The sequence below is a fragment of the Ceratotherium simum genome, chromosome 8, assembly GCF_057802395.1.
Source record: "Ceratotherium simum simum isolate JZ-2026a chromosome 8, ASM5780239v1, whole genome shotgun sequence".
Taxonomy (NCBI): Eukaryota; Metazoa; Chordata; class Mammalia; order Perissodactyla; family Rhinocerotidae; genus Ceratotherium; species Ceratotherium simum.
In genome coordinates, this window is record NC_141907.1 from 44758534 (window position 1) to 44775771 (window position 17238).

The 17238-nt window shown below is 42.8% G+C and overlaps 2 protein-coding genes across 2 annotated transcripts in view; one reads left to right on the forward strand and one right to left on the reverse strand.

Moving 5' to 3' along the window:
- Window positions 1-335: 335 nt before the first annotated feature.
- Window positions 336-13668, reverse strand: NOA1 (nitric oxide associated 1). Its single transcript, XM_004419090.3, has 7 exons — window positions 12180-13668; window positions 11069-11233; window positions 9628-9830; window positions 6536-6667; window positions 4947-5063; window positions 1076-1196; window positions 336-784 (listed from the first exon to the last, which is right to left on the reverse strand). Exons 1-7 carry the CDS (start codon window positions 13300-13302, stop codon window positions 573-575), a joined length of 2073 nt encoding a protein of 690 aa, XP_004419147.1. The 5' UTR covers window positions 13303-13668; the 3' UTR covers window positions 336-572.
- A 213-nt stretch (window positions 13669-13881) lies between these two features.
- POLR2B (RNA polymerase II subunit B) overlaps window positions 13882-17238 on the forward strand; it is a 53585-nt gene continuing 50228 nt past the window's right edge. The window contains exon 1 of the mRNA XM_004419091.3: window positions 13882-14098. Coding sequence (XP_004419148.1) covers window positions 14080-14098 — 19 coding nt within the window. The 5' untranslated portion in view covers window positions 13882-14079. The remainder of the gene's footprint in view (window positions 14099-17238) is intronic.

Here is a 17238-nt window from a genome sequence, read left to right on the forward strand (position 1 = left end):
ATGATGTGTGGAACTTCCAGCTTTTTCCCCCTTCTTTTAAATAGGGAAGCTTCGTGCTCTTCACTCTTTTCTCCTCTTCCCACTTGCTGGGAAAGGATGACAACTTGAGCAACCACCTTAGACCTCGAGATGGAAGCCATGGAGTGTTCCACCAGTTGGATCCTTGGATGACTATGTGGAGCAGAGCCACCTACTCACTTCTACCTTATTTAAGCCAATGTATTTTGGAGAAATTGATTTTCTGTCATTTTTTCATATGCCAACTGCTAAGTTGCTCTCTCAACTAGACTCCAAATAAGAAATGACATTGGGTCTCAATAAAAATAGTAGTGGGAGAAAGTTGAATGTAGCAGAACTCCTTTTTAGGTATATTTGGGTCACATATACATACATATATACATCCTATAAAAAATAACTTGTATTTACAAACTCAATACATTACAAATTGGCACAGTCTTGAGTAGTTAAAAAAGGGTGGAAGCAAGGGGGCTTTATTATAGCTCTATTTAATACAATTCAATGTATGCAGTTATGTTTAATATAGTTAGCATTTGACCTGAACAAGGTCAGTTTCATATATTTATCTGTTGTTTCTTCTTCTGCAGATTGTACACAAGGGAAGGCGGCTTCTTGATTTTATAGGCCACACTTCTCTTGAGACGCTCTCCTTTGATGTTAACGATATGTGGCAAGAGAGGAGGCCGGACCGTCAGAACTGTTCCTTGAGGTGTATAGCCTCGGAGACGCAGTCTGTCCTTAAAATGAGGCGTTACCGCAACCCAACCTATGCAGGCATGCGACAGAACATAAAATGGCGTTAGCAATCCTCTTATTAAAAATACCAAACCAAAGTTCAAAATGGAGCACGAAAGGAGGCTATACTCTCTTTCACTTAATTTTTTAAAAAAGCATTTGTGAAAAGGTACAAACTTATTTACAGAGTAGCTTGCATTTATGAATAAACTAGTATGTATTTCTTAAAATACTCAGCTTATGTCAGGTAAGGCACATTTCTATAAAAATGTACTGTAAGGCTACTTTATTCACCTTTTAAAAGTGCTTGGTGTAAAATTACCTGCAGAGGAAAACTTGATGTCAGCCACTGCCTCAGTTTCCCCAAGTCCTTCTTCTAACGTAATGTCTTCAGCAACAAGAGGAGGAAATCCTGCCATTCGTTCTTCTCCACCCATTGGAACCTTCCATTGAGATAAAATGAAGATGTTTGGAAGTTCAAATTAAATTCCCCATAACTCTAATATTAAGTAAAGCACTGAGCAGATAATCCTGTACAGGGATAAAGAATAAAATCCTTTAAACATTCAACTGTTGGAAAAACTCTGAATCACTTCCAGGTCAAATGAAAAGCATGGGTGCTCTGTGATGAGATGAAGCCTACAGATCTCAGCGCCAAGAGCCCCATGTGGGCATGCACCTGGCAGTAACCCCCTGATAGCAGAATCTTGCTTAATTGTTTACACTGTTTTTACAGCCCTCCATAAAGCTTTCCAGAGTAATGTGGGACAATTAAGACAACATCCTTCCAAATACTTTAGTTCTTATAGGCCTGGCTGGCCATAAAGATTAATCCCCTCCTCATGACAAGTCAAGGGTACATGTATTATAGGTAAGATTCAGCTTCTGTGTTTACAGATGTTTCGATGAATTGGAAGTAACTGGAAAATAACTTATCCATTTATTAATCTCTCTGTGTTTAGCACTAAGGATACAAAGATGGATGTTACAATAATGGTCTCTGCCTCCAATGACATCAGAAGGTGGAAATAACATGTCAACAAATTACAAAGTAAGAAATGTGACAAGAGGCATATTCTTTTTTTTTTTATACAGAAGTTTTTTGTTTTTTTTAAATAATTTTATTTATTTATTTTTTCCCCCAAAGCCCCAGTAGATAGTTGTATGTCATAGCTGCACATCCTTCTAGTTGCTGTATGTGGGACGCGGCCTCAGCATGGCGGGAGAAGCGGTGCGTCGGTGCGCGCCTGGGATCCGACCCTGGGCCGCCAGCAGCGTGCACTTAACCGCTAAGCCACGGGCCGGCCCAAGAGGCATATTCTTTTTTTATTTTTTTAGTGAGGAAGACTAGCCCTAAGCTAACATCTGTTGCCAATCTTCCTCTTTTTGCTGAGGAAGATTTGGCTCTGAGTTAACATCTGTGCCCATCTTCCTCTATTTTATATGGGACGCCGCCAAAGCATGGCTTGATGGGCAGTGCATAGGTCCGTGCCCAGGATCCGAACTTGTGAACCCCAGGCTGCTGAAGCAGAGCGTGCAAACTTAACCACTATGGCACTGGGCTGGCCCCGAGAGGCATCTATTAAGTACTATGGTTGTGGAGGAAGAAGTAATGAATGTGTTTTGGTCAAGGAAAACATTAATGAAGAAGCAATATCTGAGCAGTATTTTGAGAAACAGGTCAAAGTTACTCAGTGGAAAGGTATTCTGGGTTAGCGTCATGTACAGACACAGAAACTGGAAAAAGGAGCCAGCCCTGACGGCCTAGTGGTTAAAGTTTGGTGTTCACTGCTTTGGTGGCCCGGGGTTCACTTCCTGGTAGTGGAACCACACCACTCATCTGTCAGTAGCCATGCTGTGGTGGCAGCTCACACAGAAGAACTAAAACGACTTACAACTAGGATATAGAACCATGTACTGGGGCTTTTGGGAGGAAAACAAAACAAAACAAAACTGGAAAAAGGATGATGAGTTCAGGGAACTATAGTTTAACTGTCCAGAGTATGTTATGTGTGTATTAGTAAAGAGGCTATCAGTTTAGACTTCTCTCAGTAATGTGGAACAACCAAGGAATTATAAGCAGGAAACAGAACAGAGATGAGAATAAAAAAAGAATACTGTGACCTGCTTGGTATTTTGGAAAGATCTCGCTAGTGCAGAGGTTCTCAACCTCAGCACTATTGACATTTTGGGCTGAATAATAAGTCTTTGTCACGGGTAGGCTGTCCTGTGCATTACAGTATTTTTAGCAGCACCCCTGGCCTCTACTTTGGCATCCATCAAGTTGTGAAAACCAAAAACATCTCCAGGCATTGCCAAATGTCCTCTGGGGGCAGAAGTCAACCCTGAGTGAGAACCACTGCTCTAGTGGCTGTGGAGGTATATTTGGGGTAGGGGTGGCAGGAGGGCAGTCAAAACTGGAAGCTGGGAGAATACTTAAGGATCTCAGAAACGGCCTAATGAAAGCAGATTACACCTTGAACTACAGGGCTGGATTCAGAGATAATTAGGAGGCAGGACTGACTCTAACTTGGAAAGTGAGTAAGAAAACCAAGAGGCAAGAATGAATCCCAGAGCAGCCCAAGAAACCATTCAGTGTCACACTGGGAGAGAAGACTGGGATCGCTGCTTTAGAAAGTATAAGTGAAGTCCATTCTGAAAACGACACAGATACGTGGCGGTGGAGTGACACAGAGATCATTTTTCTGAGAGCCATGTTATACAAACTAAGGAAGTTTTCTTTCCTGCAGGTCTCAAGCCGTATTTCAACTTGGTATTATTATTTTACCTAAAGAGTGAACAAATGTAATAGAAGAACTAAAGTCTTTTAGTGAGAAAAAATCAACAGATCGTACATTGCTGATTGCCTTTATGTGCTCACCCACCCTACAAATCCTACAGGTCTTTCGAATATTAACTTTAGGGCAGTTATTTCAATGGAGTTTTAATTTCAGCCTGGCTTTCTTAAGAAACCCACAGAGGGGACGTATTTAGTTCTCAAGTCAGGTTTGTTTTTATCCTTTTTGAAGGGAGGGTGTATATTTTGCATTTTGACTTATTTTCATTTGCATGAGCATTAGTGCTAAATCACCTCTGCATTGGATGCACCTGGTATTTTTGCAACAGCTGTGTTGCATTATCATCATCATCATCACAAATAATTACATAGCACTTAGAACAGAGCCCTGAAACTATATCCTCTTTGAAACCTGGTGAGGTAGGTACAACACACAGCGGTAAAGGAAACTTGCCTAAAGTCACACGGCTTTGTTAAGTGGTGGAGTGGAGCAGGCATCTGAACCCAGGCAATCTGGCTCCAATGGTCTTAGCCATTATACAATACACACTAGCCAACAGTGTGTATGGCATGTCTTGCTAGAGGGCTGAAAACAATCCCCACTCAGTCTTTGGTGAACTTGGTAAGAACAATTTCAGTGGCATAGTAAGGGCCAAACAAGGACTGCAGAGGATGGGACATGAGAAGCAGGAACAGGCTTGATTGGAAAGAGAAGGAATGAGCAGGACACTGAGTTTTGTTTTGTTTTTTAAAGATGAGAGAAATTTTAACATATTTACAGGAGCTGGTAGAGCAGGAGAGAAGAGGTGGGATAATCAGTAAGTCTGGGATTAAAAACATAAGAGGACAGCTTTTCCACCCAGACCAGGGCTTCTCAACCTTGGCACTAGTGACATTTTAGACCAGATAATTCTCTGTTGTGAGGGGCTGTCTGGGCATTGCAGGATGTTTAGCATCATCCCTGGCCTCCACCCACTAGATGCTAGCACCATGCCCCAGTTGTCAGAAAATCTGGAACTTTTCTTCACTCAGCATTATCCAAGACAACTTTTCTGCAATGATGTGTCTGCTGTTGCTAGTGCAACTGAAGAACTAAATTTTAAATTTTATTTAATTTTAACTAATATATTTAAATTTAAATAGCCATGTGTAGCTACCGAATTAGACAGTGTACCCTAGAGAAAACAGCTCTGTAGCTATTCTAGCATCAGTCCAAACCAACATCCCTTTTCTTATAGAACCCACTTCACGTTATAGCCAAAATCTTCAAGGAGAACAAAGTGAGGGGAAAGCTAGCTGATAGCATTAGATGGTTCTGTCTAACAAAGGCAGGGCTGTGAGACTAGCATAGCGTGTGTTAACCTAATTATGCAGTCATGAAAGTGTGTCGCCTTACCTTGAGTAACGTATGACCCGCGTGCTTCTGATACACAGCATCTGCCTTGTCTAAGGAAGTAATGTGCACAGGAAGGAAGTTGGAAGCCACAACTGTAAACCAAGCTGACTGATATCCCTCAAGAAAGGAAGACAGAAGTTGTTATTATACAATGAAAAACTTGCATAATCAGCACATAACAAGGTACAATCGATTATGAAAATAAAAAATCAGGCTCGCTTTATAAGTTACTGGTATGGCAGCTGTAAGCAAACATATTAATGTCAAAAAAAAAAAAAAAGGATACAATATGGGAGAAGCAGACTCTTTCAACAATTTGTGTAAAACTCCTTCTATAGGCTTCCTGATACTATTAAAAAAAGGAATAAGGGCCGGCCCAGTGCCATAGTGGTTAAGTTAGCGCGCTCTGCTTTGGCAGAGTGGAGTTTGCGGGTTTGGATCCTGGGTGTGGACCTACATGCCACTCAAGCCGTGCTGTGGCGGCATCCCACATACAAAAAAAATATTGGAAGACGGGCATAGATGCTAGCTCAGGGACAATCTTCCTTAGGCAAAAGGAGGAAGACTGGCGACAGATGTTAGATCAGAGCCAATCTTCCTCACTTAAAATAAAAAGTAACGATATTTCTATTATTAAAAATAAAAGGAAATACTATCTCCTTTAACTATCCCTGGGTAAAGTCAGGTTTAAATATTAACATTCTGTGGGCTTTAATGAAATATATATGGGCTTTAAGAGTGTAAAGCTAAACTCCTAACAAATTATGAATACAAAACCCAGGAAATGTGCTATAGCAATGGCCTGTAGGTTGCATTCAGTGTTGTTGAACACATCCGTGCTTCATTTTCCTTTTTTCTCCTCACTTTGGCAAAATGGGAAGCAATTCTATAGATACTCTAAAATCCCTAGAATGATGCTAAGTAAATTAAAGGCAAACAAAGAAGTACATATATATTGGGGCTGGCCCTGTGGCGTAGCGGTTAAGTGCACATGCTCTGCTCTGGCAGCCTGGGTTTGGATCCCAGGCGCACACCGATGCACTGCTTGTCAGGCCATGCTGTGGCTGCATCCCATATAAAGTGGAGGAAGATGGGCACAGATGTTAGCCCAGGGCCAGTGTCCCTCAGCAAAAAGAGGAGGATTGGCATGGATGTTAGCTCAGGGCTGATCTTCCTCAAAAAAAAAAAAAAAAGTACATATATAAAAGTATACATATCATGGGATATAAAGAAATGTGGAATTTATTTAATGCATATTAACCCAGTAACTAAAGGTCTGACCTATGATTTCCATGTGAAACTGTCCCTATCCTGTGGTATTGTATCTTTTCTTAAATGCCAGCCTGTCTGGGGCACTCAATATCCAATTGAAGATATAGTTTTTAAGACCTACTACTTTTTTTTTTTTTGCCTGTTTCTTTTTCCCAAGTTTTTATTATGGACATTTTCAAACATAAAAACACCCAGTATATCAAGCCTTCACACAGTCATGACCTAGTTATCAATATTTGGCCAGTCTTGTTCATGTATCTGCATTCTTAAAGTATCCCAACACTATGTCATTTTTTAATGGTACAGACTTTTCTTACCTGCAGAAAATCTATGCGGCCTAAAGCACCCAAAAATAGAACCATTCCTGGTTTAAGCACAAAAGTTCTTGGAACAATGGAATGTGTTGGCAAAACAATATTTACTTCTTTTTCCGTTAGAAGATTTAAAATCTGTGAAGCAAAGGGCAGATTTTTTAGAGAATTACTTTTATTGAAGATATATTGTGATTTACCTGTAAGATAAAAAGAGATGAAAAAATATTCTAGACTTCACAATAAACCAAAGTATGTCAGAATTTGCTGCACATAAAATTTATACATTCTTTCTTTCTAAGTGAATCAGTTTAGGGATGGCTCTACTCTTGTTTCACAACTTAATCTTGAGTAACGGCAAAATAACTTTATAGGAGTATGAGACTTACACCAGCAGCAGCCCCAGAATGTCAAAATTGGTGTGAACTGAAAACACTGATGATTCAATCCCAAGACAGAAAATATGTTCCCTCCATCAAGGCTTCTAGGGAGGAATAGTTTTCAGCTAAAGGTAAGGCAATATGCTACCTTATGGCCTAGTGGCAAGTATGCATGCATTAAACGCAAAATGGTCACCCCATTCTACGAGCAGGTAGAGAGCTGGAAGAACCCCTTTCTAAATTCTGGTCTTCAGTTTCCTTATTTCCCCCAAATACTCAGCAAAAAATGAGAAAAAGTTATGAATCTTCTGGCTTCTAAGGATAAAGAGTTCCTAAATAGACTAGAGAAGATAGAAAAGGAAGCCAAGAAGTACAAAATTCTAGTAAGATTTAAGGATTTGAAATCAGATTAAAAAAGATAAAGACTAGAGAAGGTAAAAAAATGGATAAAAAACATTTGTGAACTTGCTTAAGAAAAATGAAAAGGAAATGATAAATATGTGATACTTAGAGAGGCTCACAAGAAAATACAAAAGAAGGGGGCTGCAAGCAGTTTTCCTCAGCATTTGTGTTTTTTTTTTTTTGTGAGGAAGATCAGCCCTGAGCTAACATCCATGCTAATCCTCTTCTTTTTGCTGAGGAAGACCCGCTCTGAGCTAACATCTATTGCCAATCCTCCTCCTTTTTCTTCCCCCCAAAGCCCCAGTAGATAGTTGTATGTCATAGCTGCACATCCTTCTAGTTGCTGTATGTGGGACGCAGCCTCAGCATGGCCGGAGAAGCAGTGCATCGGCGTGCGCCTGGGATCCGAACCCCGGCTGCCAGTAGCGGAGCGCGCGCACTTAACCACTAAGCCACAGGGCCGGCCCTGAAAAGGCACATTAAAAGCCACCTGCATTAAAGAAACCTTTTAACCCTTTTTAGCAGAGACCCTAATACTTCCATTTCACAACAGAGTTCCTTGGTTCAGTCTCGGAAACACCAGTTTAAGGCATCAAATATATCAGTAAACTGACACAGAAGCAAACTACCTGGGAGACCTATTATATGTAAAAACTTGAGGGTCTCATTCTGTTGGCTAGGATATTTAGCAAATTCTTGCCTATTTGACAAGAGGGTATATATGAGTAAAGTAGCTGCTACCCCTGACCTGACTGAGTCTAAAAGGGAAGAAGGAGTTGAAGTTAAAGTGACAGAACATTATTAGGAAGCAGTCCAGTTACTCTGAAGTTATGGATTGCTAAAGGAGACTGGACACAAGCAATTATTCTAGGAGGGCAACAGAAGTTAAATGATCTATATGATTCTATGACATGGGATACCAAAGAGAATACAATTCTTTTTTATTTTTATTTTTTTATTTTTTTTAATTTAATTTTTTTTACCCCAAAGCCCCAGTAGATAGTTGTATGTCATAGTTGCACAGCCTTCTAGTTGCTGTATGTGGGGCACGGCCGGAGAAGCGGTGCGTCGGTGCCTGCCCAGGTTCCGAACCTGCGCCGCCAGCAGCGGAGCGTGCGCACTTAACCGCTAAGGCACGGGCTGGCCCGAGAATACAATTCTGAGAATGAAACTGTAAATGATCCTGATGAGGCAAAGGATGGAAAAGTATCTAAGAAACCAGTGTTATTTCAAAGGGAGATACAAAGACAATTTAGCAAATTAGAAACTGGTCAGAAACCAGATTCAAAGGAAACTGATTGATGGATCTGTTGTAAGGCTGTATCCTGGAGGCTCACTTGAGTTAATCAATGACTTTGAGGGTAATCAATGACTCTGAGGGTGATCAAAACTGCAAATGAATAAAAAGTTGTGAGATTTAATGAGTATGTAGGATATAGGCTAAATTTAACAAGATAAAATCAAAGTTGCCCAGGAGATCCTGCAATTGGATTAAAAAGATGTATAAGGGCAAGACGGGTAGAGTTAACCCTATTCTAAATTATGCTCATCTTAGGGCACTGACACAAGAAATTTTGTTCTTAGTGTCACATTTTAAAAACAAAAACAAATTAGAAAACATTCTGAAAAGGGGCCTGGGTTGATGAATAGCCTCTCAGAGAGAACAGCTGTGGGCAATGAAGACAAATAATTTGGATTACGTCAGCCCAGTAATGCTCAATGTTTGTTGGATGACCTAATGAAAGAGAAGGAAAGGGCAGAGTGAGGAAGAGATAGAACATTGCACTTTAAAATGTTTCAAAGTCTGGCAAGGGATGTAGGCATTACATTTGTTCCATACAGCTCTGAGAAACAATGGGTACAAGTTACAGGGAGACTGCTCAACACAAAGAGCAGGTCAAAGACCAAATGGGTTACCTTAGGAGGTAAGGTGACTCTGCTCAGCTGATGGTGAGTCACTCCTTACTCAGTTCAAGCTGGATGCCTTCTTGATGGATACGTTATAGAGGGAATTCAAGCATGGAATAGGTGGCTGGACTACAGTGATATTTATGATTTCTTCCAACCTCAAAATCTAGGATTCTGTAAATGTCTCCCTAAGATAACAACCACAATGATATAAATGGGTTGTTAGCAGTGAAGCCTACCAAATTGAACGTAGAACTTGATGCCATATAGATTCATCCCTGAACTGCTTCTATGAATGAATGAGAACTGAGTCTAAAATGAAAGGATACCTCCTTTCCTGTGTTCTGCCAATTAAGACAGTACTTGTGCAGTTGAAAGTAAGTGTTTCTTAAGATATCAAATACATACACAATTTTCTTTTGTAATTCCAGGGGTGTCATGAAACCAGTGGGCATCTTTCACATCTTCTGGGGTCAACTGTACTCGTTTGGTGGATTTATCTGCCACAACAGGTTCATTTCCCATGTCAAAGGCAAGTGAATCAGCATCAAACTCAAAGGGAGCTTCATCCTTCCGTTCTTCTGAATACAAGAATGTTCTTCCAACTCTTCCTAGAACAAGTTAGATTGAAGTTATTAGTCATTCTTTTAAAGCTTTTGATTCCAGACAGGTAATTCTTATGTTTGCCTCAAACAAATTACTAAGACTAACTGTAGTGTATGGAAGTGAGACTACAATGATACCTTTGCTTTTTTCCCCAAAGGCGGGGGGCCAGACTCTTGCAATGATCAAGTGAGTGGCTGGTTGTGTACACTGGGTGGGGGGAGAGGGTGTTGGAAATCAAACTGTTTTCAGTAAAGGAAGGTTGAAAAGAGATACCAAGGAATGGGTGACAATCTACAGTCATGCGCTGCATAATGTCATCTTGCTCAACGATGCCCCCTTTTTTTGTATTTTCTTGTGAGCCTAAGTATCACATATTTATCATTTCCTTTTCATTTTTCTTAAGCAAGTTCACAAACGTTTTTTATCCATTTTTTTAACTTCTCTAGTCTTTATCTTTTTTAATCAGATTTCAAATCCTTAAATCTTACTAGAATTTTGTACTTCTTGGCTTCCTTTTCTATCTTCTCTAGTCTATTTAGGAACTCTTCATCTTTAAAAGCCAGAGGATTCATAACTTCTTCTCATTTTTTGCTGAGTATTTGGGGGAAATAATGAAACTGAAGACCAGAATTTAGAAAGGGGTTCTTCCAGCTCTTTACCCGCTCCTGGAATGGGTGACAATCTACAGTCATGTGCTGCATAATGTCGGCATAATGTCTTCTTGCTCAACGATGCACCACATACATGACGGTGGTCTCACAAGATTAGCACTATATAGTGTAGGTGTGTAGTAGACTATATCATCTAGGTTTGTGTAAGTACACTCTGTGATGTTCGGACAATGACAAAATGGCCTGATGACACATTTCTCAGAACATCTCTCTGTGGTTAAGTGACGCATGATTGTAATTTAAAGCTGCTGCACGGAGTCAACAACCTGCACTGGTCTGCAGGGCGGGGGGCTGTATCTTTTTTCTTCTACTGCTGACAATGGCTGGGTAGGTGGTTATTGCATGTTTCCTTTCCTGGATTTCTTCAAGATCTACTGTCTCAATTTTCTCAGCACAATGAACTCTGGATTCCCAAACAGTAGTCTTGCCTCTAAAGGGCCTCTATGTTCCAGAATGAGGAAAGGAGTCACTCCCCACAAAAACTGGCTAGCCCCAGACAGCTATATTTCAGGTTGCTCAACAAAGAATTTTAGCAACAACTCAACAAGAGTTTTCCTATAGAACATGCTTACCTACTACATAGCCATGCTTTTTCAAGAGATTAAGTTGATTTTGTTCTTGCTGACTAAGATCTTCTTCAGCTTCAGCTGCATCTTTTTTAAGCCTTTTTTGCCTTTTAAACATTCTGTAAGGAGTTGGATTGCAAATAGGAAACTTCAGAAGGTTTAACGTAGTACCTGAAATACCAAAGAATAAATATGTGTTCTAAACACTGTGCAAGAAAAGGGAATAAGAGGAGGAAAACTAACATCTTTGAGGAGCTACAATGTCTTGGGGACTGTGATTTATTTCACTTAACCTTCATAACACTCTACAAAATTATTCTTATTTACAGATGAGAAAATTGGCTCAGAGATTGGCTCAAAGTCTCAACCAGGATTTGAATCCTTAGATTAAATCCCAGGATTTAAATCTGCAGGCCTGATTTCTTTCCATTTTCACATCCTACCATCCAGTATAAAAGCACTTCTGTGGATAATTCAACCAAAGTCCAGGACAGAGAAGAACAGCTTATCAAAGTTAAACCCTGGTTTCAAAAGAACTAATGAGGCAATTTTGCCAACTGTTAAAAACACAAAGAGGGTCACAGAAGAACCCATTTTGCAATCACAGAAGTTTCATAAAGCCACAAAGTTGACATTTCTTTCCAACAAAGCTACACATCACATTGTATTAGTGAATTATTCAAATGTTAAACGTGCATAGTATACTGATCTCATGAATCAACTCAAGACATGAAAAGTAAGATTGAGGGGTGAGGGAGGTTTAGAAAGTAAAAGAAGGACTTTCCAGAGAAACATACAAAGAAGTAAAGCTACAAGAGAAACCTCCAAGAGAGCAGGAACTTTGTTCCTCTGTTCATCTACAGTGCCTAGAACAGTGACTGGAACATACAAGTGCTCCATAAATACTTCTTTTCGAAAATTACTACAACACATACTGAATTTCCAAGCACTAAACTGACACAGAAGAGAGGTGTGACCAAAGTAGGAAGACAGTTTTTAAAGGGAAGGCTCCAGACAGCCTCTGGTGGACAATAAGGAAGGATATACTAGGTGCCTGGGCCACGACCAGACTTCTAGCTTCTCAGACAACGAAGGGGGTGGGTCTCCTAAGGCTCACCAGGCCAAGGGGAGATGGTGGCTCTGTCGATAGCCTCAGCGCCCTTGGCGATGCAGTAATCGGACTCCAGGAGCGTGTTGAAGAGAGTGGACTTGCCAGCGTTGGTGGCGCCAACCAGGTAGACGTCACCACGGTAGCGCCAGGAGCGCTGAAGCGCGGAGATCAACTCTTCAACTCCATAGCCAGTCTTGGCGCTGATGAGCCGCACATCCCTGAGCACCGTGCGGCACCTGGCCGAAGGGTTCGAATTCTCCTCGTCTTGTGGCCCTCGGTGGCCAGGGAGCGGCAGGAGCCCTGCGCGGGCACAGTCGTCCCACAGCCGCTGCCGGAGCCGCTGCCGGTAGCCGGGAGCGTCCTGGGGCAGCAGGTCTACCTTGTTCCCCAGAACGATCAGCTGCTTGGGGCCCACCAGCGCAGGCAGGTCGGGCAGCAGGGCGTCGGGCAGATCGAGCAGGTCCACCATGTAGAGCACCAGGGCGGGCCCGGGCCGCCGCAGCGCGGCGCTCACCAGCGCCAGGTACTGCTCGCGGCTCACCTGCAGGCGCAGGGCGCGCCGGTGGTGCACCAGCAGCCAGCAGCGCTGGCACACGGTCCGCGCCAGCCCGCCGTCGGCCTGCGCCGCCGCGCTGAGGAACTTCTCGCTGGGCAGGTAGCCGGGCACGCCGGGGTCCTGGCAGTGCAGCTCCGCCCCGCAGCCCGAGCAGTTCAGGCCGCTGGGCGGCACCGTCGGGTCCGGGTGCCCCACGACCGGGTGCCCCCGGCGGCTGGCCCGTAGTTTCTGCTGCCACCGCTCCTCCCGCCGCTGCTGCTTCTGTCGCTCTTCCTCCTCCTGCCGCTGCTGCAGCTCTTGCAGCTGCTTTTCGGGGGTCGGTGCGGGCTCCGGCTCCGGGACGTACTCGGGGAACAGAAAATGCTCCTCCATGTCAGCCCTTCCTTCGTAACCCCCAGTCCCTGTCGGGTCACGAGGAAGCCCACGTCCCAGGCCCGATGAGTGCCGGCAAGAGAAGGGAGCCGCGCATGTCCTCTCGAGGAGCGGCTCCCGGAGGCCATGGCGCGCTACCTTCGGTGCGGATCCCCGCAGGAAGCCGCACAGAAGCCTACCAGTTAGGCGTGCGGGCAGCATGGGGAACACGGTCCCGAGCAAAGGGGCGGAGCCACGTGCGCGCACGCGCACTGGGGCCAGAGGCGCGCGTTAAGACCTACAGGCAAGGCCGCGGCTACCTGAGAGCTGTCATTTGTCAGCCGCCGCACTTCGTCTCCTCCTCCAGCGCCTAATCCCGTGAGTTATCGCGATGAAGGCTCTGAGGCTTCAGAACCCACTTAAAGCTGCGGCAAAGGTACCGACGGCCTAGACTTAGCTGAGGGGGCAAAAAAGGCTAGTGAGTGAGGGTTTGTTCCCTTTTAGGCTTCTTCAACGCGCCGCCGCTGGCGCAACCTGCCCTTAATAAATCGCATTTTTAAAGGCTTCGTGGTTTTTGAAGCCTTTAGAAATGCAAAAAATAGAGCATCGAATGCCGCAGACTCAAGGCTACAATTAAAATTAATAAATCTTCTTGGCCTTTTTTTTAGGTGTCATTTGTGCAACAACCTTAAAAAAAACTTTCACTGGCTGGATCGCACCCTCACACTGTAGGAGTCATCGTCGCAATCAGCCGCAAGAGGCGCCGCCCACAATTTGCGCGTGCGCAATTGTAACCCTTAGCGGCCCTTAGCCTACCATTTGCGCAGGCGCAGATGTTACCTGGCTTCTCTGTGGGCGGTCTTTGGCCTCGGACGCGGAGTATTCTGGGAACGCCGGAGACGGAAGTCACTTCGTTTAGGGCTCCGAGACGGAGTGGTAGCTGCGTGCTTTTCTCTCTGTGATTTTTAAGAGTTAGCAGCTCGGGAACCGTTTGCCAACATGTATGACGCGGACGAGGGTAGGTGACCACTCAGAACGCTCCGCGGCGACCCTTCTGTGGAGGGAAATGTGGGGAGCTGGACGAATTGAGGATTTGCGGCCTCCCCCCCCAGCCCGCCGCACGAGTGACCCCAGTCGTGTACCCCACATCCCCCAGGCCGGGAGTGAAGCCGCGATGGGGAGAGGTGGAGGGTGCAGGGAATGTAGCATTACTGTTCCCGGTCAGGGTGACGCTTGCTCTCTGCAGTGTCAGCTGGATAGATCTGATACCGCCTTCACGTATTGAGATAACGTGCAGAACCATAAAACAGTACCATTGTTTTGGCTTTGTCTGAAGCAAAGGGCTCCCTTCTTGATTTCTTTTGAGGCTGGGGTTAGTGGATTTATTGAATATTTGAATTTTTGAGCGTCAGTTTGTGCCAGGCATTGTGCTGGGCTCTGGAAATATACCGGGGACAAAGAATATCGTGTGTGTCGAGGGAGTGTTGGTCTAGTTTGGCATTCCTTCATGCCGTCGTATGTCTAAGTGAATTGTCTTAAAAGATGACATTTAGATTTTCTCAGATGGTATGTATTCAACTGAAGAGGACCAATATATCTGTTTTTCCTTTCAGGTATAGAATTCTTAGTCATGTCTAGTGTATTTTCGTTAGGTATTTTTAAACCTCCCTCTTCCATTCTCTACAGCTACTGTATCAAACCTCATTTTCTTCTAGTTCCCAATCCTGTGGCCACCCCTCACATTGCTGCTTATTCCCTTAGCTTCTTCATGGAGAATACAGAAGCAAAAGCTTCAGATCTACAGTTTAAACTTCTCTGTCTCATTTATATCTTGAGTCTAGAAATTTATTAGCATCATTACATTCACTTTTCTTAACTTCTATCTCAGAAAAAAATTCAAAATTTTTTTAGCAGAGTTTTTTGTGTAGATAATATATATTCTCATGGCTCACAAGCTGGAAAGTATAAAAATGTTAAAGTGTAAGGTTTCATTCTTGTCCACTGTCTGTCTAGTGTGAGCCCCCTTCACTGTAGGTAACCACTGTTCTTAGATTCTTATCTCTCCAGAGTGCTTTATGTATATTCAAAGAAATATAAATGGAATTCTATTTTCCCCCTTTTTACAGACAAAAAGTAACATTCACACTTTTCTGCACTTTTACTTTTTGCTTTTTTAATATATGTATCTAGGAGATTTTCATATCAGTTCATAGAGCGCATCCTAGTTTTTTTTCTTCACAGCCTGCCTAGTTTGTATGGATGTACTATGACGTAGTAATGTCTTACTGATGGATATTTGGGTTATTTCTAGTCTTTTTCTGGTTCAAACAGTGCTGTAATGAATAACCTTGTGCATGTCATTTTGTCCAGTACAAGTATGTCTTTAGGATAAATATATAGACTTGTACATGTAGCTGTAGAATTGTCAGGTCACATGATATACATGTTTAACATTTTGCTGGATGGTGCCAAGTGACCACCATAGTGATTGTACTAATTTATATTCTCCTTAGCAATATAATAGTCTTGTGGAAAAAGAGTTCAAGTTATCCCATTTGTCAAGTCTGCTCCAGCATTGAGTACATTCCATTCCTGCCTGTATCCTTTGATATCTTTATTAAATATGTCCTCATCAGTTTTCAGACGTTCCTTTTCAGCTGGCTTCTTTCTATGCAAAATGTTAGATCTCTCTTGTCCTCAAGAAAACAGGTTAAACTCTCTATTGTTTCCTTTTTCTTCCATTATTTTGCCTTTCTCCTTTGATTCACAACCAAGCTTTTAAAAAAGAATAGGCTGTCTTCGTTGTTTCCAATTCCTATCTTTCAGGTTCTCAACCTATTACAATCTGATTCTGCTCATGTGATATAAAACAGCTCTTAATAAGAATATTAGTGATTTCTCAATTGATAAATCACATGGACATTTTTTAAACCTTATCCAAACCCTGTGGTATTCAACATTGTTGATGAGTTCCTCCTGGAAACTCTCCTTCCTTCTGCCACGTCACTCTCACTTAATTCTTTTTACCTGTCTGACTTTCCTTCTCATTCTCTTCTACTGTTCATGTTATCCCTGGGATAATTTCATCCATTCTTCATGGCTTCAGTTACCATCTGTATGTGGATGACTTCTGAATATATATTGCCAGTTCAGATGTCTTGCGTATCTAACTGCCACTAGATAACTTCGCTTGAATATCTCCTAGGCCTCTCAAACTTGTCGCTGCCCAAACTGAGCTCACTATTTTCCTTTACCCATCACCCTTCCAAAGCTGCTTCCTCCTGTGTTCTCCCTCTCAGTGAATGGTATCACCCTCTTCCATTGTTGAAGCCAGAAGCCTGGGCATCATTCTTGAATCCTCTCTTTCGCCCCTATGTCTAAGGAGTCACCAAGCCCTGAGGCTTCTGTCTCCTAAATATGTCAAATCTGGTCACTTCTCTGCCACAATTCTAGTTCAGGCCACCACCATCTCTTGCCTAGATTACTTCCTCAGACTTGTAACTGGTTTGTGTACTTCCACTTTTCTTGCCTCTCCAGTCCACTCTCCACACTGGCCATAGTGATCTTTCAGAAATGAAAATCTGATCTAGCCACACCCTTGCGAAAATCTTAGAATGCTTCCTCAAAGCTCTGTTGGTAAAGACCAAACTCTTTTACCACTCCAACTTCACACTCCTTGTCTCAGCTACATTGGCCTTCTTTCGTTCCCTGAATATCTTTCATCGTGGAGTCTTTCGCACAAGTTGTTTTTTCTGTTGAAGATGCTCCTTTTCTACCCCTCCACCCTCACCCCCTCCTTTGCCTCGTGTATTCAGATTTATTCATACATGAGGTCTCTGCTCAGCTCAGCTTTTGGAAGGTCTTTCCTAACCTCCTCAGGTCCTGGTTAGGATTGTCATCACTTGGTTCTTGCTCATAATTGACTTCATCTTGTCTGTATTTCCCTGGTAGGTGATAATCTCCATGAGGATGCAGCCACCTTTTATCTTGTTGAAGGTGGTGTCTCCAATACCTGCAGCATAGTAAATACTCACATTCAGTAAATATTTGATGAATAAATGAGTCTCCTTTATAGATTCATTTTCCTTCACATGACTCTAACAGCAGTGTTCCCTAATATCCTGCCCTCAGTCTTCCTTTTCTATGTAAACTCTCTGT